Source organism: Schistocerca serialis, chromosome 5 (assembly GCF_023864345.2).
Source record: "Schistocerca serialis cubense isolate TAMUIC-IGC-003099 chromosome 5, iqSchSeri2.2, whole genome shotgun sequence".
Classification (NCBI taxonomy): Eukaryota; Metazoa; Arthropoda; class Insecta; order Orthoptera; family Acrididae; genus Schistocerca; species Schistocerca serialis.
Window position 1 is genome coordinate 567,719,989 of NC_064642.1, and position 25,556 is coordinate 567,745,544.

A 25,556-nucleotide genomic window follows, 5' to 3' on the forward strand; every position below is an offset into this window, starting at 1 on the left:
AGATGCTACAAAGCAATACACTGAGCTGTTTACTTTCCAGCAAGGTTGGTGGCACTACAACACAGACATTGACATAATATCTAGTAGCCTGTGTAAATCCTTGGCCGCTGCAAGATACCATGACATAATATGGCTGACAGTCAACTACAACAGTCAGCTTCTAAAGGTGGCAGTGGAGAATGTTGTCAAAGGCTTCAGTTATAATTTAAACATAATACGGCATGAAAACTAAGATAATTTTTTCTAAGGAATTCATGCTGGTGATATTACAAGCTTTTCTGAATTAAAAATGCATGTGTAGAGTAAACAACCAGATTATAGCAAGAAGTATAACGAGATAGAAAATCAAGTGCAGCTATCAAATTTCAGAATGAGACTGTTCATATGGATATGAATCTTATTTTTGAGAAACATGTCAGGTATTGTAAGACATGCATGTTATGGCAGATGGTGCAAGGGGATTTTAGTGGACATGTGATAGATTCTGAGCAGTAAGCTAAGAACTAAGGTAGTCATTCTCACAACAGAAAAAAAAACAATAACAGAATTTACTCCAGAATCATACAACAGAAAAAGAGAAACATATTGCTCATATTACAGTGAAATGTAATTCAGGTTTTACAGATTAAATGGAGACCATGAGTTACGTTATACATCAAAACAACTAGGTAACTTCAAGTAATGGAAAATTCATATTGGTGCTGTACCTAGAGAAGTATTCTGTACTATTAAAAATCTGTTTGCATAGAGTGAGACATTTAATGTGCAAAGCATACAAATATCACAATAATAATACCAATGTTGATTGGTGCATAAAAATGAAAAGGAGTGCATAAATTTTCACCAAATTCTCAATTCAACATCAAGAAATATTGCAAGGGATCTGGAGGATACCACATAAATCTAATTACAGGGAAGGAACTATGTTACACAGAAAACTATCATGTCCAGCTCCTTGTGAACACATACAGTAAACAAGTTGTCTCTGAACGTACATCAAAGTAGAATGTGAGAGTACTACGTTTAAAGAACAAACTGTACAAAAGTGAATCACACAAAATTGAGCATAGCACAGCAGTCATAACTGATTATATAACTTCTGCTTGTAAGGTGTCCTTCAAAGGTGAAATGACTGAAATTCATACGAGTTCTTATAATCAGTGAGTTTATTGTCATACTTAGCCAACAGCATACATTTTACAGCATTAATGTTCATCATAGGTTACTTGACTAGAAGGGATATTATGATGTTGCACCTCCCCTCCCCCCCTTCCCCCCTCTGGTCTTGATGCCTGCACTGATTTGGTTGGGGAGGGTGTAATAAAGCTGTTGTATCCTCTTCTGTGGCAAGATGGCCCATAACTGTTGTAACTGGTTCTTGATATCTTGGATAGTGGTGCTGAAATCATCAGAATAAAAGTCTTAGCCATCCCCACACATTCTATCGACAGATCTGAGAACCTTGCTGGCCACAAGAACATCTCAGTATCAAGTAAACAGTTGACAGAGCCACATGCCCCTAGTGGGCAAACACTGTCTGTTGAAAAAATGGCACCACAATGAGGAGGTAATGCAGGATATCTGTGACAGACCATTGTGCCATCAAACTTTCCTCAGTCACTACCAGTCATTACTGAGGCCTTACCCATTGGCTCCTCAGATACTGATGCATGGAGTAACACCCCTGTGCCTCTCCAGAACATTGGAGGAACGAGGCCTCCTCTCAGACCACCACCATACTTGCTGACAATGATGGTCATTAGGGGTAGTAGACAATTGGGATTCATTTCTGATCACAATGTGATGACATTCATCATCAGTCCATGCAGCCCTCCCACAGCACCATTCCAAATGAGGATGTTTTCTGTTGTGGTGTTAATGGTAGCCTATGCTTGAGACAGTAATTCCCTAGTCCACCTGCTGTTAGTCTCTGACCAATGATGCAGAATGACACAGAATGTTAGAGGGAGTCCATTACTAGTTCCTGGGTGGCAGGTGCAGATGTGAAGGAGTTACGATGTGCTTAGGGCACAGTACATCTACCCTCCCTTGTGGCGGTCAGATGTGGTTGACTTGAACCTTGCAATGAGTAAGCCTGCCTCAGATTCCCATGCAGTCTAACATCAGGTCACTGTCCCATCCAAATGCTCCACAAATCTGGATACTGCACAATTCGGCCAGCCAGCCAAATGGAGACACACAGAAAAGCCCCTTTTAAATGCTGCCAGGTGCTGATCACACAGTCTCACAAGAGTACACAGCAGCTCCTTATCCTTCATACTGATCACTCAATGTGTGACGCCGTCCGTGCCCCATATATACCCTATCAGACCACATAAATAACACTAATTGTGAACAACACTGTTGCACTCTGGTGGCCTACATAGCTATCACTGAGCATTGCAACTCTAAACTATTTCATAACCCTGAATGGCAGAATATATATTGCCAGTGACCATGTCCTGGATGTTTCACTTTTTTTGCGAGATATTGTATTTTATACTCATAACTCTATAGGCTAATATCTCCAGAGCACACATTCTTCACTCTTGCTATTTCCTGGTCTCAGTGTTTTCTAGTGCTTGCCCCACATCTGTCTACACCCCTGGCCCCATGATCCGAACTTCACTCATCCTACACTCACACTTCTTGCTCCACAGAATCCCGTTTCCTTTGTTCAAACTTCCCTTTCCATTTCACTCCTCTGTGGCACCACATGCTGTGCAAAGCTCATACAGGCTGCGGCCAGAACAAGGTCATCAGTGTAATTTTTCTATGCTGTGTTGTTGAAGCCTCTCCCCTCCTAACTACCAGTCACTTTCCCCAATCTTCCCTTCTGATCTCTTCCTCCTTTCTTCCCTCACCCACACCAACTGACATAGCCTTCTCACTCCAATACAGCTGCAGTGCAAGTACAATGCAGTCAGCTAAGACAATATAGCTCTACAGGTTTATGTACATATGTTTGTGTACATATACTCAACAGCTCTGAAGAATGATTTGTCCAAATGCTAGCAACGTTCTTAGTCTTACTTCTGTGGGGCCTATACAAAGTACTGAGACTTCTGCAGGGGCCAGAGTTTTGGAAGTAAGGTTGACAACAATGTTACAGGATGGGTGTTAGAAGTAGTGTCTTTTGTGGAGGAGGGAGGAAATTTTTTGGATGTGGAGAGCAGAATAAGTCAGCAAGGCATGGCTGGGGAGCTAAGCTGGGTTTAAAAAGAGGTTGGATCAGAGTGGTAGGATCATTCTTGGCTACAGGCAATCCTGTGCGAGCATAGGACAGAAGTAGCTGGGACAGCTTCCTCAGATGATGCTGGGAATAGTGCTCCAACTCTTTATGGACAAGAGTTTCTATTGCAGAAAATAGCATTCAGGAATTTGTGGTATTGAATACATCCATTTGTCTTCTGCTGCTACCTAAATATTTACCTGACCACATTTATATTTACCATAGAATAACAGGTGTCTTCATTTTTAGAACACAGGCCTGCTTACAATTAAAAATTGCTGCTGATCGTGCAGCAAACAAGAATCATCAATCTTTAAACCTAGATAATTTGTAGAAGGGTTGCTAATCAAGTATATTTGATAATCAAGTATATTTCTACTTTTCTTTTCAATTTGAATTCCAAATTCATAGCTATGTGACTCATGGGAGCGTGCTGACATTGGGAATAGAATAGAGGAACACTATATGAAACCTGGATGTGAAGGAAAATAAACTTAGATTTTTATACTATTATTGAGTAAATCCCATTTCAAATGAAACTGAGTTTGATGTTATATATAAAAACAAAGATGAGGTGACTTACCGAACGAAAGTGCTGGCAGGTCGATAGACGCACAAACAAACACAAACATACACACAAAATTCAAGCTTTCGCAACAAACTGTTGCCTCATCAGGAAAGAGGGAAGGAGAGGGAAAGACGAAAGGAAGTGGGTTTTAAGGGAGAGGGTAAGGAGTCATTCCAATCCCGGGAGCGGAAAGACTTACCTTTAAATATGTCTGCTTGCGTCTGCATATGTGTGGATGGATATGTGCGTGCGTGCGCGAGTGCATACCCGTCCCTTCTTCCCCCCAAAGCAAGTCCTTCTGCTCCCGGGACTGGAACGACTCCCCACCCTCTCCCTTAAAACCCACATCCCCTCGTCCCTCCCTCCCCCTCCCTCCCTCCCGATGAGGCAACAGTCCGCCGCGAAAGCTTGAACCCCGCGTGCATGCTTGTGCTTGCTTGCGTGTCCGTCGACCCGCCAGCACCCTCATTTGGTAAGTCACATCATCCTTGTTTTTAGATATATTTTTCCTACGTGGAATGTTTCCCTCTATTTTTTTATATATATATATATATATATATATATATATATATATATATATATATATATATATATATATATATATATATATATATATATATATATATATATATATATATATATATATATATAAAAAACAAACATGTGTCTGTGTGTGTGGATGGATATGTGCGTGTGTGCGGGTGTGTGCCTGTCCTTTTTCCCCCTAGGGTGGGTCTTTCCGCTCCCGGGATTGGGGTGACTCCTTGCCCTCTCCCTTAAAGCCCACTTCCTTTCGTCTTCCCCTCTCCTTCCCCTTTTTCCTGATGGGGCGACGGTTTGTTGCGGGGGCTTGAATTTTGTGTGTGTGTTTGTGTTTGTTTGTGTGTCTGTCGGCCAGCCAGCGCTTTCGTTCGGTAAGTCACCTCATCTTTGTTTTTATATATCTATATATGTATATATATATATATAAAATAGAGGGAAACATTCCACGTAGGAAAAATATATCTAAAAACAAGGATGATGTGACTTACCAAATGAGGGTGCTGGCGGGTCGACGGACACGCAAGCAAGCACAAGCATGCACGCGGGGTTCAAGCTTTCGCGGTGGACTGTTGCCTCATCGGGAGGGAGGGAGGGGGAGGGAGGGACGAGGGGATGGGGGTTTTAAGGGAGAGGGTGGGGAGTCGTTCCAGTCCCGGGAGTGGAAGGACTTGCCTTGGGGGGAAGAAGGGACGGGTATGCACTCGCGCGCGCACGCACATATCCATCCACACATATGCAGACGCAAGCAGACATATTTAAAGGTAAGTCTTTCCGCTCCCGGGATTGGAATGACTCCTTACCCTCTCCCTTAAAACCCACTTCCTTTCGTCTTTCCCTCTCCTTCCCTCTTTCCTGATGAGGCAACAGTTTGTTGCGAAAGCTTGAATTTTGTGTGTATGTTTGTGTTTGTTTGTGCGTCTATCGACCTGCCAGCGCTTTCGTTCGGTAAGTCACCTCATCTTTCTTTTTATATATAATTTTTCCCACGTGGAATGTTTCCTTCTATTATATTGAGTTTGATGTTAGCAAGAAATAACATTAAGAAGTAAACATCATTGTGATCAAATGTAATAACTCAAAGACTGTTGAATAAATATTTAATTTAATTTAAATAATTTAAGAAGTGCAGTAGTATGAGTAAAACAGAAGCACAGAGTTGCGGAAAGACACAAAAGACTGTGAACTTTGATAAACTTCAGACATGTGTGCACTGCTCGACTAGACTGAGGGGTTGTGTCATGTAGGGAGAGTGAGGGCAGAAAGTAGGAGTGGAGCAGTAGGGAGAGTGACTGACAGGCAGCAGGTGCCCCAGAAAATTATTCCTTTTGATAACAGAGACAAAGTATGCAAAGCAAGCTAGCATCCTTTCCTTCAAGACAACACAATGATAAATAATTATAAATGCAAACACAGTGAACTGATCTTTTGATGTTTGCCAGTGAGTGGTAGTGCCCTGTGTGCTATGCACCAGTGAGGAGAAAAAGAAACCACATATATTACTAGGCAACCATTTTAAGTGAGAAAACCATGCATAACTCTTAACAATGTTTTCTTTATAAGCTGATGATAAAGCACTTATTTTCTGACACAAAAGGTAAGAATAAGTAAATAAATAAGTAGTAATATAAAGGACTAACATCTAATTGTTGCAAAATCTGCAAGTAGTCAATGAACTTGCTAATTATTCTTTCTGTAATATGTTAAACATTCAGCTGCCACATACTCGTGTTTCTGAATACTACATTAATAAAAATCCAATATCACAGTTATGAACAGACATTTTGGTTTATTCAGGCACATATGTTGTTACTTACCCCAGTGATATAGTGTTAATCTTAATCTTTGTGCTGGAAACTAGACTTAAAACATCTTTCACATCTTCTCCTGGGACAGTGTTCCTTCCATCAGTAATAAGAATAACAGTACTGCCTTTTTCATCAGCTCCTAACATCTGAATTGAAAAGAAATGATGTAATATAGATTTCCAAAAGCAAACTCTGTTCATTTAGTATAAAGGCTGACATTAATTCCTCATATATTCCTTTCTCCAAAAGCTAATAAGATTTTCTCAAACTTCAGAAAGTCTAATATGAAACTTGCTAACAATCTGCCTTTAAGCATGATAATAATAATAATAATAATAATAATAATAATAATAATTTTATTGTCGTTCAGCTGATTACAGCAATAGACAAAGTCAAGAGCATATATTTCTACATAAACTACTATAGCGATGTAAATTGGTTTACAATAGGTACACGTTAGAATACAGAATTTTCATCTTCAAAGAATTCATCAATGGTGAAAATGGATTGTTCACTAGTAGCTTGTATAATTTAGCTTTAAAGATATTTACAGGCAGTTCTTTAAAGTCAGCACTTAGTCTCTTAAACATCCTTAGTCCAACAACTAGGTAAGAGTTATGCGATTTTGATAATCTATGATATGGTACGTCTACAGATGTTCTGTTTCTAGTATTATGGCTATGAATATCACTTCTCAACACAAAATTAGACACATTGTTTCTAATGTACATTAAAACATTGTAGATGAATAAGTTTACTACTGTAAGACACTGCAATTTAATAAACAGAGGTTTACAATGTTCTGTTTTATCAGAATCCATTATTATTCTTATTACTTTCTTCTGTAAAAGTAAAATGTCATTTAGATGACAGCTACTACCCCACAGTAAAATTCCATAAGAGATTATGCTTTGGAAGAAGGCAAAATATGCTGATCTCACATAGTCATTGGGAGCATGTCTTTTTAAATTTCTAATTAGATAAATAACTCTTGAAAGTCTAGCCAATATATTTTTAATGTGTGGTTCCCACGTCAATTTATTGTCAATAGTAACACCTAAAAATTTAACAGTTTCTAATTCCTGGTAGTTAGGAATCTCTTTGAGGCTAAAGTAAAGTGTCTGGGTTTTGTTTTCATTTAGCAAGAAGCCATTAGCTTTGAACCATAATGAGGACTGAGCAAGGTTATTTTCGGTCAGTGTTTTCAGTGTACCTAGATCAGAGCTTTTATGTAGAAAAGTTGTGTCATCAGCATACAATATTGTATGAGAATTTATGAATAAGGGCAGGTCATTAATCATTAGTATAAACAGTAAAGGTCCAAGCACCGGCCCTTGAGGCACTCCGTACCTAACATTAACCAAATTTGATTCCTCCCTACCAATGTACACAACTTGTTGACGGTTCTCTAGAAAAGACCTGAACATATTTATGCTGTTGTCATCAAAACCATAGTAAACTAGCTTATTCAGCACAGTGTCATGCTCTACACAGTTAAAGGCTCTGCTCAGGTCACAAAATGTAGCCTGGGCATAGTCCCTAGCCTCGAACACATCTAGGACTAATTTTACGAGGGAGTCCATTGCATCCGTTGTGGATTTACCTTTCCTAAATCCAAACTGTTTATCACTAATTATATTTAGTTTACCCAAGTAGGCACTAACTTGCTCATACATAATTGTTTCTAAAATTTTTGAAAAAACTGGGGTTATGGATATAGGTCTGTAACTAGCGGGACAGTTCTTTTCCCCTTTTTTGTATATGGGCACAACTCTAGAAATTTTTAGTATGTCGGGGAACTTACTTTCAACTAGGCATTTGTTAATGCCTAGTTGAAAGCTTTGTCTTTAAATATGTCCGCTTGTGTCTGTATATGTGTGGATGGATATGTGTGTGTGTGTGTGCGAGTGTATACCCGTCCTTTTTTCCCCCTAAGATAAGTCTTTCCGCTCCCGGGATTGGAATGACTCCTTACCCTCTCCCTTAAAACCCACCTTTCGTCTTTCCCTCTCCTTCCCTCTTTCCTGATGAGGCAACAGTTTGTTGCGAAAGCTTGAATTTTGTGTGTATGTTTGTGTTTGTTTGTGTGTCTGTCGACCTGCCAGCACTTTCATTTGGTAAGTCACATCATCTTTGTTTTTTTATATATATATATATATATATATATATATATATATATATATAAAAACAAAGATGATAGATGATGTGACTTATATATATAATACAGAGTTAAAGATTAATATTTCTATTATTTACCCCATTCCCTTAAATGACACAAAATGCATATACTATATTTATAGATTTATTTATTCCTATTCAAGAATTCATCTATGGTATAGAAGGAGTTGTCAAGGAGATATGATCTCAATTTATTTTTGAAGCTATTACTGCTGTCTGTCAGACATTTTATTTCCTCTGGTAATTTGTCAAAATTTTTATAGCAGCATATTTTACCCCTTTCTGTGCCAAAGATAGGTTGAGTAAATGATAGTGTAAGTCTTTCTTTCTTCTGGTATTATAATCATGAATGTCACTGTTGTTTTTAAACTGGTCTATGCTGTTGAGAACAAATTTTATTAGTGAGTAAATGTACTGTGAGGCTGTTGTAAGAATTTCCAATCTTTTAAAAAGATCCCTAAAGATGTGCAACTATGAACCCCACACATTATTCTAACCACTTTCTTTTGAGCAGTGAATACTTTTTGTCTAAGTGTTGAGTTACCCCAAAATATTATTCCGTAGGACATCAGAGACTGAAAGTATGCAAAGTATGTTATCTTACTAATTTCTATATCCTCAAAATTGGCAATTATTCTGATTGCAAAAGTTGCTGAACCTAGTCACTTTTTTTAGATCCAAAATATGAATTTTCCAATTAAGATTCTCATCTATATGCACACCCAAAAACTTAGTATGCTCTACCCTGTCTACTGACTGCTGTTGATGTGTTATATTTATTGAAGGAATTGTACTTTTTGCAGCAGAAAATTGGATGTTCTGTGTTTTTTCAAAGTTTAGAGCAAGCCCATTTGCAGAAAACCAATTAATGACGTTTACAAAGACCTTATTTGTATCATTTTCAATTGGAGTTTATTTTACTGTATTAATAATGATGCTTGTATCATTAGCAAACAGTGTCAGTTCAGATTCCTGTTTCAGGTAGAAAGGGAGGTCGTTCACATATATCAAGAACAGAAGGAGACCCAGGATTGAACCCTGTGGAACACCTAATGTAATTTCACCCCAGTTAGATGAAGTGGCAAACTTATTGAAAACACTTGATCCATAAAAGGAAACTTTTTACTTCCTGTTCTGTAGGTATGGCATAAAACTCTCATATGCTATTGCATTTATACCATAAAATTGTAATTGCTATAACATAATATCATGGTTCACACAATCAAATGCTTTGGACAAGTCACAGAAAATTTCTGTTGGTGACATCTTACTATTTAAAGACTCTATTATGTGAACAGTGAAATTGTATATTGCTGTCTCAGTGGAACAGCATTTTTAAAATCCGAACTGTGATTTACTAAGTATCCCATTACTGTGGAGATGGCTAACCAGTTTTGAGTACATTACTTTCACAAAGAGTTTTGTAAATGCTGTAAGCAAGGATACTGGCTGGTAATTATTGACATCTGTGGTGTCCCCCTTTTTGTAGCCAGAGGCCATTAAGACAGTCCTGAATAAAAACTAAACTGACTCATGGAGAACTGCCTTCCATAATCTAAAAATACTAATGCTTCCATCCATATACTTGTGCAGAAGAAGAAATTCGTTAATCAATGCCAGTAGATTACTAGGAAAAATGTAGACATTCATTCATATGATACAAGAAATAAAGGCCAGCTGAGAAATATACCACACAGTCTGAGAGCTGTTGAAAAGGCCCTCAGTGCTCAGGTGTGCAATTTGTAAAGTGTCTTCATGTGAGTCCACGGTACAGTATATGAACAAAGACGTTCCACAGATTTCTCAAGGATTACTTAATGGAAAGAAATTAATAGTGTAGAGTATTTTATGTGGAAATAATGAGGAATATTTTTATTACCTGTATGTACATATTGGATTTTGCCAAATATACTGTATGCATCATAAATTTTTGCAGGCCTTTTCTTTAGTCACCAGAGTTAAAAGATTATGTAGATAACTTTAAGACTTAAATCTAAATCAAGAGAAAATGTACCAAACATTATTATCACATTTGCCAATTTTAGGTAAGTTGAACTGTCCTACATCATAGGCACCACAGTACAAATGTAATAAAGTAGGATCAAATAAAAGCAAATAGATCAATAAAATTATAACAACTGCAATTAGGCCTGACACAAAGTGTTTATGTGAGAAGTTTCAGCTTCTCGCAGCATTATGATTCAAATAAGACCATACTGGTATGAAATAAACAGCAATTTGATGACACCCACATAAAAACTTAGTCATTTACTATAGATGTTAAGAACATTAATACCTGGATAGCACATTTCACTGCACAGCCAATGCAGCACCCTCCTTCAGCTATGATGGGAATGGCATCCAGAAATTTTGCCTTTAATCTTTCACTGACAGAAGATACGTTTATCAGTGGATGGGCAAAATCACTGCAGACATAACAAAACATTACATTTATCGACAAAATAAAATTTACTATTTACTTGTATATTAATCTCTGAATTGTTAATGTAAAGACTAAGTCCTGGAAGCTTTATATTCCTAAGGAGAACAAAACAATATACAGGCTAAGTGAGACGTACACAATACCAACAAATAACATAATGTTAATTAATTAGATCTACACTTTCTTGCATCCTGCATATTATTAAATACTATGGAATTTTAGTTTCATATGCTCTACTTTGCCAAATTTGATAGCAGTGAAACTTCTGGAGGTAAATCAATGCATATGCTATAAGGATTGGCTAATGGGAAATGGAGGTCACATAGACAAGAAACTCAAATCCACCAAGATATAAATTCAAGCTGAATATGAGTCAGCTTGGGCAATCCAACAATTAATTAGAATAGTTATGGCTTTGTAATTGATAAAGCAATACTAAATGCCTCTGAAAACAGCTAGTTCAGAATCCCATTTGTGGTGCATACCTAAAATAACAAGAAAAATTTACATGTTCATCAAACTAGATAAAGAGGCAGTAGTGATATATTCAGTGATGAACTTGAACTATTTAGCTCTTGACAGGAGCATTTAGAGAAATTGTGGTTCAAGTTTAGAAGAACAGTTGGCCAAGCACTGGACTGATATATACTTAGAACTGTTTGTGATTCTGCATAGTGTACAGTAACTGTTTGTGATTCTGCAGAGTACACTGCCTCTGTACAGAAACCTCTAAACAAACTGTGATTACTGCTCAAAGGGTGCAAATCAAAGCATAGGAATGTATATAGAGAGATGTTAGATGAAACAAGTTAGACTGTCAAAAGGGCTATTCATCAATCCTTCAGTGCAATCCTTGAATGACTAGTGTGTGTGTGCGTGTGTGTGGGAGAGTGGGTGCGTGGGTGGGGGGAGCGCACGAGCCCCTACAGTAATTTGTGTAATCTTGTCTCTGCATTCCACAGAGGAATAATACATATAGCTTATAGTTTATTCCTAGATTCTTCAGTGAATATTGGTTCTTGAAACTTTGTAAGTAGGCTTTCATGAGATAGTTGGCATCCATCCTCAAATATCTGCCAATTCAGGTTTTTCAGGATTAATCTACTGGAATGTACATGTAAGAATTCCAGACTCCTTAAAAAGACTTCTACAAGAGGTATGGTTACCTGTTTCACACAATATCCTTACACGCTGCTTTTTCTGAATAAATACTTTATTTACTTTAGATTCACTGTCTCAAAAAATACTTCTTTTTGTTTATTTGAAACCCAGAAATCTTGTACTGTGTGACCGCAAAGGTAGGGGACTGATGAAAAAATATTAAATACATTTTTCACATATTGCATTTGCAAACAGCTGAAAATTTTAAGTAATGAAGCAATAACCTAACATTTATCTTAAGCAGCTAAATAGTCTAAAATATACATGAAAATTCAACACACATGTGGTTTCAAATACAACAATGGCTACAATACAGAAATGAAAATAGACTCAGCATCTATTGTAATATACTAAAACGCAGAAGATACAGGGTAATACCTTAATAGATCATGTTACTTGTGAGTGCAAGCATATTATTTCTTATAGCTATATGAAACAATGACAAACAGATATGTTTCCTAAAATGGAAGGCAAGCATAGAAAGTAATAACAAACACAGTGTACACAATATGTTTTAGGACTTGTTTTTCTTAAGATTTACATTTTGTGTAAAAGAGGACACGGTCACTAGTTAATGCAAGTTTGCCTTCAGGTACTCATTGACAGATTAAAAAGTACATTTCATTAACAAATCCTGAACTTTCTTGCTGAAGGTACTGCTTTTATTTCTAATTGATAGCGGTATTTGCTAAAAAGTAGGTTGCCCACATTTCTCATCCCATTGTGACTTCTGCTTAATCTTTGACTCACCAGATGAATGTATGCCTTTATTCTTGAGTGCACAAACCAATGATAAACAGTTATTGTTATTTTTATATCACATGACTGCCTGAGTATTCTGAATGTGCAGCACAGTATGCCAAGCTTGTTTAGCAGTTTTGTCCTATGATAGTCCCACTGGAGTGAACTGTCAATCCATACTCCCAAAAACTATATTTCCAATGATAGTTCAACTTCTCTGCCTTCAATTTGCAAAGGCTCCATGTAGACAGGATGATTTTGAGATAGGCTTGTAAAGGGACATCTTCCTCTAGTATTACTTTTCCTCAACAGTAGTAGTCGATACCAGTAATATTTTTCGAATTTTAGACAGGTCAATATTGTGTCAGCTGTTTTTCTGCAAAAATTCATATAATTTTATCACAGTTTGTGATATTTCATGCTAAATTCATGAAAATGAATTACTTTATTTTCATTGTTACAATCGAGATGTACTGGCTCTGAATGTACACTTATTTTTTTTTTTTTAGAAACATTTGAAATTACGAAATATTTGACATACTTAAAATTTCTATTATTAATTACACAATCTAGTACTGTTTATTATGTTTATTTCATTTATAAAATAATAATCTAAACTAACAGAAATTCATTTGCGAAGAAAAATTGTAAACCCTTTGGAATACTGTTATTACTGCAGAGTGAGGGAGTAGTAAGCATGCCTTGGATGTGATCAAATGTATTTTTGTATTTTGGACAAACAATGTCATTTTGGCTTTGTTGATGTGAAAATTCAAAAGGCAGTGTGATATAGTAAAATGTGAGACAATAAATTATCATAAAAATAAAAATTCTGCAACGACATTCTTCAAAATTATTTAGATTAATTTGAACCATGAGAAGCTAAAGTGTGAGAATTTCAGCTTCAAGAATCAGACCCTTAGACATGAAAAACTGGAACCAACTGTGCGAGAAATGATAGGTAAAAAGATTATTGTAAATCTTACTACTCTGGAATCTTCTAAAAAGGCGTAACCATAGTGGACAGTAGCAATGAGGAAGGGAGGGGTAGATAACAGGCAGAAGCATATGAGCTGTCTTGTTTATGTTTATTGCAATAGAGCCATGAGAGAAGTCTTTCACTTGTGTTGTAGTGATCAAGATTGGTGTCCACTTCATTTGTGTTGTGTGTGTTTGTTGTTATCACGGCTGTCGAAGTGTTCATGTCTCAGCCACCAGAAGCACTGTGTTTCAGCATTCACAATTTCTATTTATTCTTTGACTTGATGATGCAACCTTCTTTGAATTCAATGATTCAAAGTGACAAAATGGAGCATTCCAAAGGCACACTTCAGCCACATCCTGAACTTGATGCACCCCTTGTGTTAGTGGTAGATGCAAGTCAGACTGCTACTGGTGCAGCATTGCAATGATTACACAATAGCACATGGCAGCCTCTTACTTTCTGTTTGCATAAGCTGTCACCATCGCAGCAAAATTGGAGCATGTGAAATTGAGAATGTCTTGCATTTGTTGAGCTAATCAAGTAGTTTTGCCCACAATTAGAAGCCAGAGAGTTCATAAGCCAGTCACCTATGCCTTTCAACAAAACAACAACAACAACAACAACTGATCATCACATCAACACACAGATTTTGAATTTATCAAGCAGCTCAATACCGATATCAAGCATATTTCAGGCACTGACAATGCAGTAGCTGAATGTCTTTCTCATGTCAGCAGTGTGTCAAGCACAATTTATCTTGCAGACAACTTTCCAAGGCATAACATACAGACCAGAAGCTCCATAAACCCCCTAGTGACGCTTAGAGATACAATTAATTGAAGTTTCTGGTGCATAAGTTGAGTTATTCTGCAATATCTCGAATGGGAAGCCTTGTCCAGCTACATTAACAACTACATTCCACCAATGTACTTTCAACAACTTGCATAACTTTTGCCAGCCAGGCATCAGATCATCATTCGCCTGATCTCAAAATGATCTGTTCAGCCCTGAATGGAAAAAGATGTTGTGAATGAACTTGTGGGTAGCGTGTATCCTGTTTCAACACTGCAAACAGTCCTGCCACATGCATGCACCAGTGGGAGACTTTCCTGATATAGCTTCATGATTTACATATGTACATTTCAACATTGTAGGCCCAATACCTCATTCAAATGGTCAGCTCTATTTTCTAACAATGGCTGATCTTTTCACTTACTGGCAGGTAGCAGTGCCAGCATTTCAGTGGGAACTCTAGCCTTTGCTTTTGTGTCAAGTTGGATATCTCATTTTGGTTGCCCATTATTGTCACAAAAGACCACAGTTGCCAATTTTTGGCTGCCAATTTGAATATATTCATCAAACTTACCAAATTCTGTGGTACTGTTCATGACAAAGCTACAAGTTATCACCTGGTGGGCAATTCCATGATCAAACATTGGTACTGTGCCCCAAAAGCAGCACTAATGGGTCAGGAAACTAACTGGATGACAGCTCCACTGCTGATCCTGCTTGGTACCCAAAACATGCGAATTCTCTGCAGCCTTCTGATCAAGACCAGCCAGAATTCATTCATTAGTTGAGAGAACATATAGCATGCATTCACTCCCACAAAGTTGTTTCGAGACACAGTACAACACCTAGTTACGTGCATCGCAACTTGAAAACAAGGATGCATGTAATACTACATACATATGGTGTTAAGCTCTTACTTCAGCCACCTTACAGAGAGCCACACCACGTCTTACAAGTAGGAGCATGAACAATGGACTTAAGGTAAATGACACACTCTTTACAGTTTCCATCAGCCAAATCAAATCAGCATGTGTGTTCCAAAAATGTACTGCCAACCAATGCGCCATGGAACCAGCCTATCTGTAAACATCAGCATCACCCAACGCAAATAAATTTCCATAACAAAAAAGATCTGAACAATGTGTACATTTACCTGCATATTTTTTGGACAACACTCCATCCTTGAGAGGGCTGATGTTGTGATCAAGATTGTCATCCACTGCATTTGCACTATGTGTGTTTGTTTATGGTGTGGGTGTTGAACTGTTTACGTGCCAACTGCTGGGGGCACAGTGTATCAACACTGACACTTTCTGTTTGTTCTCTGAATTCAGAGTGTAACCTTCTGCGATTTCAGTAGTGTGATAGTTATGGATGATTCTTCGAAAGACTCGAAAGACATAGTTCTACTCACATGTAAAGCTGCTCTTAAGTTGTTTTTCCTAACAAGATATTTTCTTTCTGTGTTGTGTTAAATAAAGATATTTTTACGTTGTGTGCAATAGGAAGATAATTGTTTACATCATAACTGTCTACCTTTTTGAATAGTGGAATTACCTTACAGGCCTTTAATACTTCTGCTTACTGAGGTATTGCAATATTACATTGGGGTGTGATAATTTCTGTTACCTTCTTTCAGGGAGAGCGTAAGAGAACATGACAAGAATGGGGAAAAGAAAAACAGTAGAAGAAGAATGGACAGCTTTGAGGGATGAAGTAGTGAAGGCAGCAGAGGATCAAGTAGGTAAAAAGACAAGGGCTAGTAGAAATCCTTGTGTAACAGAAGAAATATTGAATTTAATTGATGAAAGGAGAAAATATAAAAATGCAGTAAATGATGCAGGCAGAAAGGAATATAAATGTCTCTCAAATGAGATCGACAGGAAGCGCAAATTGGCTAAGCAGGGATGGCTAGAGGACAAATGTAAGGCTGTAGAGGCTTATCTCACTAGGAGCAAGAGAGATACTGCCTACAGGAAAATTATAGAGAGCTTTCGAGAAAAGAGAACCACTTGTAGGAATATCAAGAGCTCAGATGGAAATCCAGTTCTAAGCAAAGAAGGGAAAGCAGAAAGGTGGAAGGAGTAAATAGAGGATCTATACAAGGGTGATGTACTTGAGGACAATATTATGGAAATGGAAGAGGATGTGGATGAAGATGAAATCGGAGATATGATACTGCATGAGGAGTTTGACAGAGCACTGAAAGTACAGTACAAAAGCAGTCCCTGACCAACTAGCACTAAAAATGCAAAATATAGAAGTCACTTCCATGATTAATGGGAGAAAATTGAATGTGACAAACACAGGCTTCAATGACACAGTAATAGTCAGGCTACGGATGAAGGTACAAGTCTCACATTTCTTTCCAGATAAACATCAATTATAGTTTGTCATGCTAGATCTGGTGCTTGTGCAGAACAGTGCGACCAACAAGCAATGAAATTTGCATGACTGTCAGCCAACAGTCTTGATGCTAGAGCAACAACTATAGCATCAAACGTAATACTGAGATCAACAATATTGACACCTAACGACAATGCTGATCAGTCAGCTGTGCAAGCCAGTGGAACAATGTTTACAGCAAGTCATACATGGCGAACACAAGGTAGGCGGAAAATCTTTGGAATTCAGGCACCACTTACGAGGAATTGTAAGGGAATATGAGTTGTCAGATACAATGTTGTGGCAGGTATGAACACTGAAACTTCCTGTAATTGTAATAGTGGCTGTAGTCACATATGTAACTTTGTCAATAGCAGTAGCAGGCAGGGCGTGTGGAGCACCGGACCTAGCAGCCATGTCAGGCATGAAGATACATAGATACCACTAAGTAACTTAACCATCTGAAAGAGCACGTAGATGCACTGCAACAGGAGATAAAGGTGTTAGTGTGAAATAAGACGATTACATCCAAACAAGACACTAACAAAAGAGGTAAACCATTTGAATGAGAGCAACAAGGGCAAGTTCATTAGTATCACCAAGGTTTTTGTGAATGAGCCGCAAGACGTACATGCCCGTCTACCTACCATAATAGAGTCAGTGGCCAGGTCGCAGGAGAAAATGTAAATGTCTGCTTTCTGGTCAATACTGGCTCAGATGTTATCATGTTGTCTCCCCTCAGCATAAAGAGTGCAATGCCAACCACTCTCGCCCACCTGATGATGGCCAATAATTTGTTCATACCAATTTATGGGGGGAGCGAGATAGAAGTGGATCTCAGGTTTAGTGAAAAATGCTGGTGGAAACAGATGTAATGAAACCCATCTTAGGTGTGGATTTCATTAGCAACCAGTGGCCTGAGATAGATCACAATGGAGTAAAAATTAAGATGGACAGAGAGATCATGATAGTTCATTATAGGATGGATAGCTTTGAGCACAATGGTCCCTAGTCAAAATTTGTAGGTACTGGAAGAGGACCACAGTAGTGAGAGTCGAGATGAATGTGTGGTGCATATCACAGTTCACCACACTAAGACTGTGTCAGGCCAACTGATATCACTGTGACTGAGAACGTTATCACCCAGCCATTTTGCTGTGGCAAAGGTGGAATTTGAGAATATATTGCATGTAGTGGGTGTACGCAGGTCAGACAGTCTGTGGGCATCACTGCTCCATCTCATCACAAAAAGGTATGGCACCTGGAGGCCATGTGGAGATTATTGCAAGCTGAATGCACACACAATTCTAGATCAGTATCCAGTGCCAAATATTAGAGATAGTACCAATGTAGTAGCAGGGGCTACAATATTCAGCATAATAGATTACAAAAAATGCAAGTGCCTCTGGCAGCAATGTAGGCAGGGAAAGATACCTCAGGATGATAACCGCTGCCATGGATAATAGAGATGCAGCAGCCTTTTGACCTGATTAAAGCCAGTTTAGAAAAAGCAGCTATTTTATCCCATCCAGTTCATGAGGTACTGCAATGGTGGTACATACAAGTCAATAGGCAATTGGAGCCACACTCCATCAGTTGGTGCAATACAAATGGTAACCACTGGGGCTTTCCTCACACAAACTCACAGTATCAATAAGGTATTGTCAACTGAAAGTGAAGCAAAAACAACAATGGGGGGGGGGGGGGGGGCACCTGTGTGGAAATTATCATAAGAAAAGGCTCCTGTTAATCACTCTTTGTTATTAACTGACAGTTTTAATAGTTCTGAGTGAGAATAAAAAGTAATTATAGAGAGTAGTGTGAGATTTGATTCACCACATTAGGCATCATGCAAGAAAGCTAGAATGGTGCTTGAAATGTTTCTCAACATTTAGGCTGCTAGTTTTTGTGAGTTTGCAGAACTGGGAACCTTCTCTGACTAATATCAAGCAACCACCATCTCTTTTTGACTTTCTGCAATAGTATGAGCCTGACTCTAAAAGGATGCATAAACGAACAGGCTGTACTGTCTGCCTGTTTTAATGCACACCTAAAATATTCTAGCCATTAGGATTATTACAGGGAGCAGAACTAGACAGTTATGTGAACCAATATTTAAAACACTGAAAGTGCTACCACTACCTTGCATGTTTATATGTTTATTCTTAACATGCTAATGTATATTAAAAGAAATGTAATCATAAATGATAACAGTATTAGAAATAATTGTGGCTTACATAATCACAACACCTGATTAAAAGGTAATTTGCATTTACTCCCAGCATCAGATAGGTACATGCTACTTGAGAATAAAATTATTCAACAAGTTGCCAAATGATGTAAAATGTATACTAAATATTATTACTTTTGAAAGATCTGTTAGAGAATATCAACATTACCACTGCTTTTATTCACTAAATGAATACTTGAAATGTAATAAATGTATAGAGCTGTAACTTCTATAATGTATAACACACAGAACTATAGGTAACCGTGGAAAACTGTCTACTGTAATGACTAGGCTTAAGCCCAATATCATGTTGTATATTATACTACATATCATCAAAGGACAAAATAAATAAATATTATAGTTTGTAATATGGATTACTCTTATTTCATCGACTTCAAGTCACAATTCTATAAGGCATATTACACATTAATTTTTATGTTCATTAAGACAGTACAACTGGTTTCCCCAGAGTTTATTTCTTACTGATTGAATGTTCTGATAGAAAATACAGAGGGCTTTGTTAGTACTCATTTAAGTTCCAATGAGATCTGGAGTGTTCACTGTTTTTGTAATATTTTTGTCGCCAGTACTGCATTGTGGATATATGACTACGGACGCTACCTGTCAGCTTAATAGCTTATTGGGATAAAAAACACCTGTACAATCTGAAGCACACCATAGTATTAACATACATGATCCTTGCTTAATTTTCCTTGCACTTGAGCTGTAATTCCACTGCCTAAATAATTATTTCCAAAGTCAATGAGATGAAGTCCGTGGTGTGTGCAAAATCTTCCAGTGGTATTTCAATGCACAAAACAAACATTTTTTAATCATTTCCAGACTTCAGACGGATAATTGATTGAGCTTTTAACTTCTTGATTTACATAGGATTCATTCATAAGGATATAATGATGGGGTATGTTAACAAAAACTACAGTCATATGTTCATCTTCTTCCACATAATTTTAGTTCATGGGACACTTTATTCATCTCATTTTTGTAGACATCAATTGAACCACTCATCAGAACAAAAATATCATGATTTCATTTAATTTGACTCAACCATACTCCTTCAGGCATAGGACAACAGGCACTGAAAATATGCAAAATAAGCCAATAGTTTTATCCTTTGGCCAGCACAGTGAGAGACATTTCTAAGGGAAAAAAGTCTTCTCATTCTCCATCTATAATAATGTCATTACTCATAGGATGTTAAACCCTATTCTTCCTTCTCCTTCTGTTATCTCATTTCAGTATTTCTATACAAAAGCTTTCGTGACAACAATGATGGTGAAACAGCTGACAAACTTTTACACAGTATCAACGCAGTTCGCTTGTGCAGTGGACTGAAACGGTTGATGCCTTGAGGTATTGCACCTCAGGTAGAAAAGTCTAGCCTTTGTTAAAAACGATTTGGAGATGTTAAACCACCAGACTGCATGAAAGAGGCTGTTACTGCCAAGCAAGTGACAAACATTGCGTCCACCTCTAGAACTTCTCAGATGTTATCACATACAATTAAGGTCAAAGAGGAATTGAAAGCTCTCAAACTAGCTTGTAAATCTGAGTCAGACTACTCTAGACCATTCAGCAGTGAGAAAGTAATGACAGCTCTCAAAGAAATGGTGATGATGATGATTTTGATGGCATCCATTCAGAATTTTTAATTGGGTAAAAAAATTGGGTAGCAATGTTCCTTAATGATATTCTCCTAAACATAATCCATAATTTGAAAACAGCAAAAATCATAGATATCAGAAAACCAAGTACACCAAATGGCAAACTTTAAAGCTAGTGACCCATTGCTTTAGTTAACACAGTATATAAACTTTTGGATAGAATTCAGTATAACAGAGTCAGCCATAAAATTTTCCAAAACCTGTCTACTGAACAGGCAGGATTCTGCCTGAACCACAACTGCACCAACCAGGTTCTCTCATCACCAACTTTCACTGAAGAATGACTTTCAAACAAACAAGAGATCTCAACTGTGTATACAGCTCTAACAGTCACTTGTAATACTGTATGAAAGCAAGTGGTAATGTTCCAAATTCTCAGTCATATCATGTCTTATAATTGGAAACCTCATCAACGGTATGTTAAGCAATGGAAGCTTTCAATTTCTAATGGGCAATAAAATGAGCCCTCTAACGAAACATAAAAATGGCCTTCCACAAGGATCAATGTTAGCCCCTCCTTTGTTTTCCCTGTATAAAGCAGACATAATTAAGACAACATCAAGGAAATTTGGGTATGCTAGTGATGGGGCTCTTGCTGTGAGCTACAAAGGTCTAGTCATTACCAAGTCTGTCTGGACTGAAGGTCAACAAACAGTTGGCAAATACTTCTATAACTGGAGGTTACAGCTAAGTACTGCCAAAACAGAACTCACAATTTCCATCTTGACAAGAAGCTCTCAAACAAGAAAATGAAGGTATATTTTAAAGAAAAGCTACTGAGCTTTAAAAGAAGTCCACATTAACTAGGGATCACTCCTGATAGGGCACTCAGTTTTAACCCTTTATGATCTCATGGACTTCAAAGTCCCACTCTATAAAAATGAATGCAAAACATTCTTCATCATTTTAATTGCTGCAAAAATGTAGCATGCCACTTATTATTCCTTTGGTACTTTGTCAATGCATCACAGTTCTTTCATGGATGTGTTATCTGTGATGCCAAAGTGATTTGAATTTCAGTGCACACAGTCCTCACAGAATTTGGTTGTGTGCAGTTGCAGGGCAATCATTCAGTGAGAATATGATCTTCATAATTTTTTCCGTGCTACTCAGTAAGTCAACTTATGCTAATTATTGGCTATAAGTGGAATATATTATAAATGCTAAGAACAAATTTGTAAAGTTAATTTGCTACTTGCAAGTTCCATCAGGCCTATATATACAGGTTTTTGCATGACAGGCTATGGCAAGAAAGTTGAAAGATGATGAGATACTGGAGCTACTCCTGAAGAATTTTCCATCTGACATCGATAAGCCTGATGAGGAAATTAGTGATTCAGATACAGAACAAGTTTTAGAAAAAATTGAACTCAACAATCTAGAAGCGCAAAGAAAAAAAAATTATGCCACACCATCCATTAGACAACAAGAAAATATTTCCACTTGTTCTCAAGAAGCTGAAGAAATACATTTTGAAGGCAGTAGTTATTTTGAAAATAACCTGTAGGACGATGAACAAGAAAGCTACAATGTATAAGCACAACAAGAGGGAAATAACAAAAAGCAAGCTGCTAATCACAAAGACAAAACAGACTCTGCCTCTGCTGAATATGAAAGAAATGCTGAAATTGTGAATCACAATCTAAAAGTTCATCAAAAATTTAGAAGACAAAACTGTGTAACAGATTTTCCTAAATTTATGCCCCAAAAGGGGGTGATCGAGCAATACTTTTCTCAAAACGATTCTGCAACAAATACCTTTTCGACTGTTTTGTCAAGCAAACTGATTGAAAATATTATTTTTCAAAGTAATCTATATATTGTGCAAAAGGGGAAAATGAAGAAGAGCTTTACTGATTTCTTGACCTTGAATTCTTCTGCAGTTATCATCATTTGCCACAAAAACTGACATTATTGTTGTTGTGATAGTGATCTGAATGTGCCACTTGTCATACAAACAATGACAAGAGAGAAATACAAATAAATTCTGTCTGTGACAGACCTGAATCATAATCTTTCTGTACCTAAGAACAATGCAGACAAACTGCATAAAGTACATCCGCTAATAACAGCGTTGAACGAAAACTTTCAGGAACTACTGCTTCCAGATCAGATTCAGAGTATTGACGAGAGTATTGTTTGATTCAAAGGATGATCTTCCCTAAAACAACAGAATCTGATGAAGCCAGTGAAATGAGGGTATAAGCTTTGGTGTCATGCAGATATGTCAGGTTACATCTACGAATTTGATGCCTACCATGGTAAAACATCTGATAGTAGCAAAGGAAAGTTTGGACTTGGTGGAAATGCAGTGCAGAAACTGACATTCTGCTTTCACTACAATAATTATGTAGTTGTGACAGACAATTACTTCTCTTCTGTGGATCTTTTTGAATATCTAAAAGCTCATGGTGTATATTTGCATGGAACTGTGCATCCCAATATACTTGGCCTACCAAAACAAAAGAGTGATCAAGAGCTGTTAAGAGGTGAATTTGAGAGTCAAACTTTGGAAGAAGGAATTGTTGTTGTTGTTGTGGTCTTCAGTCCTGAGACTGGTTTGATGCAGCTCTCCATGCTACTCTATCCTGTGCAAGCTTTTTCATCTCCCAGTACCTATTGCAACCTACATCCTTCTCAATCTGCTTAGTGTATTCATCTCTTGGTCTCCCTCTACGATTTTTACCCTCCACGCTGCCCTCCAATACTAAATTGGTGATCCATTGATGCCTCAGAACATGTCCTACCAACCGATCCCTTCTTCTGGTCAAGTTATGCCACAAACTTCTCTTCTCCCCAATCCTATTCAATACTTCCTCATTAGTTATGTGATCTACCCATCTAATCTTCAGCATTCTTCTCTTGCACCACATTTCGAAAGCTTCTATTCTCTTCTTGTCCAAACTATTTATCGTCCATGTTTCACTTCCATACACGGCTACACTCCATGCAAATACTTTCAGAAATGACTTCCTGATACTTAAATCTATACTCGATGTTAACAAATTTCTCTTCTTCAGAAACGCTTTCCTTGCCATTGCCAGTCTACATTTTATATCCTCTCTACTTCAACCATCATCAGTTATTTTGCTCCCCAAATAGCAAAACTCCTTTACTATTTTAAGTGTCTCATTTCCTAATCTAATTCCCTCAGCATCACCCGACTTAATTAGACTACATTCCATTATCCTCGTTTTGCTTTTGTTGATGTTCATCTTATATCCTCCTTTCAAGACACTGTCCATTCCATTCAACTGCTCTTCCAAGTCCTTTGCTGTCTCTGACAGAATTACAATGTCATCGGCGAACCTCAAAGTTTTTATTTCTTCTCCATGAATTTTAATACCTACTCCGAATTTTTCTTTTGTTTTCTTTACTGCTTGCTCAATATACAGATTGAACAACATCGGGGAGAGGCTACAACCCTGTCTTACTCCCTTCCCAACCACTGCTTCCCTTTCATGTCCCTCGACTCTTATAACTGCCATCTGGTTTCTGTACAAATTGTAAATAACCTTTCGCTCCCTGTATTTTACCCCTGCCACCTTTAGAATTTGAAAGAGAGTATTCCAGTCAACATTGTAAAAAGCTTTCTCTAAGTCTACAAATGCTAGAAACGTAGGTTTGCCTTTCCTTAATCTTTCTTCTAAGATAAATCGTAAGGTCAGTATTGCCTCACGTGTTCCAGTGTTTCTACGGAATCCAAACTGATCTACCCCAAGGAATTACATTTTTCAAATATACGAGTGTATATTTTTTACCTAATTTTCATGCAACTGAAACAGTTAACATAAAACAGAAACAAAAAGATGGTACAAAAATTGATGTGACGGCCTCAGTAGTGGTTAGAGATTATAATTCACATGTGGATGGAGTTGATACAGCAGATATGCTCCAGTCTATTTATGACAGGGATTGTAAAACTAAAAAATGGTGGCACTGCCTGTTTTTCACTGTCAGCAATATAACACTTGTGAATTCGTATGTTATATATTCAGATTTCAATGGATGGATATCTTTCCTTCAGTTCAAGCGTATGATAACTCAGGGACTTCTGACAAAAAGTAAAATAGTTTTGAAGAAAAGAGGAAGACCAAAACAAGAAACATCTTCCAGCTCTTTACTGAATAAAAGAAGGAAGAAAGGTTTTTTACCTTCAAATGAAATTTGAACCCGAGATCTCGGAGTTCATTGGCCAAATTTTGTTGCAAATCATGGTAGATGTGAAAACTGTGCTATTCATAATATAGAATTAAGCCCTCATTCTAAATGTGCTGATTGTGAAGTATTTTTGTGTTCAACGAAAGAAAGAACTGTTTTTATGAGTACCATGTTTCATGAAGTAATGTTTGTTACTGTCTGTACCATTCTGACCTGACAGGACTCTCAAGTCACTTTTTGAAATAAATAAAAATTCAAATAATTTTATTCGAACTGGTTTTTCCTTATACTAAAGCTATTTCCTAACAACTAGAATACCACAGAAAAATTTCGAAATGTCGAAGTCAAAAAATAAAAAATTCACATCATAAAGGGAGAGCATTTGCTGAGATCTGCTGATAAGATGAAGACAAAAAGTAGCACTTTGCAGAATTTTTGTGGTACAGCATGGAATCCATCAGTTCCAATGCTAAAAACTTCTGCACTTGGACTGATGTACCCTGTGGCAGAATATAGTGCTGCATTCTGAATCGACAGCACGTGCATCACACTGTCTGACATGCAGCTCAACACTCCAATTTTCTTGTATCCTATTCTCAACCATATATCTCAAAAAACAGAAATAAAGGAAATATTGCACTAAAGTAACC

The 25,556-nt window shown here is 37.4% G+C and overlaps 1 protein-coding gene across 1 annotated transcript in view; it reads right to left on the reverse strand.

Moving 5' to 3' along the window:
• Nucleotides 1–25,556, reverse strand: part of LOC126481561 (calcium-activated chloride channel regulator 1-like) — a 167,655-nt gene that overhangs the window by 106,320 nt on the left and 35,779 nt on the right. Inside the window, exons 3-4 of the mRNA XM_050105405.1 lie at nt 10,623–10,752; nt 6,158–6,294 (exon numbers count right to left, since the gene is read on the reverse strand). Of these exons, the coding sequence (XP_049961362.1) occupies nt 6,158–6,294; nt 10,623–10,752 (267 nt within the window). The remainder of the gene's footprint in view (nt 1–6,157; nt 6,295–10,622; nt 10,753–25,556) is intronic.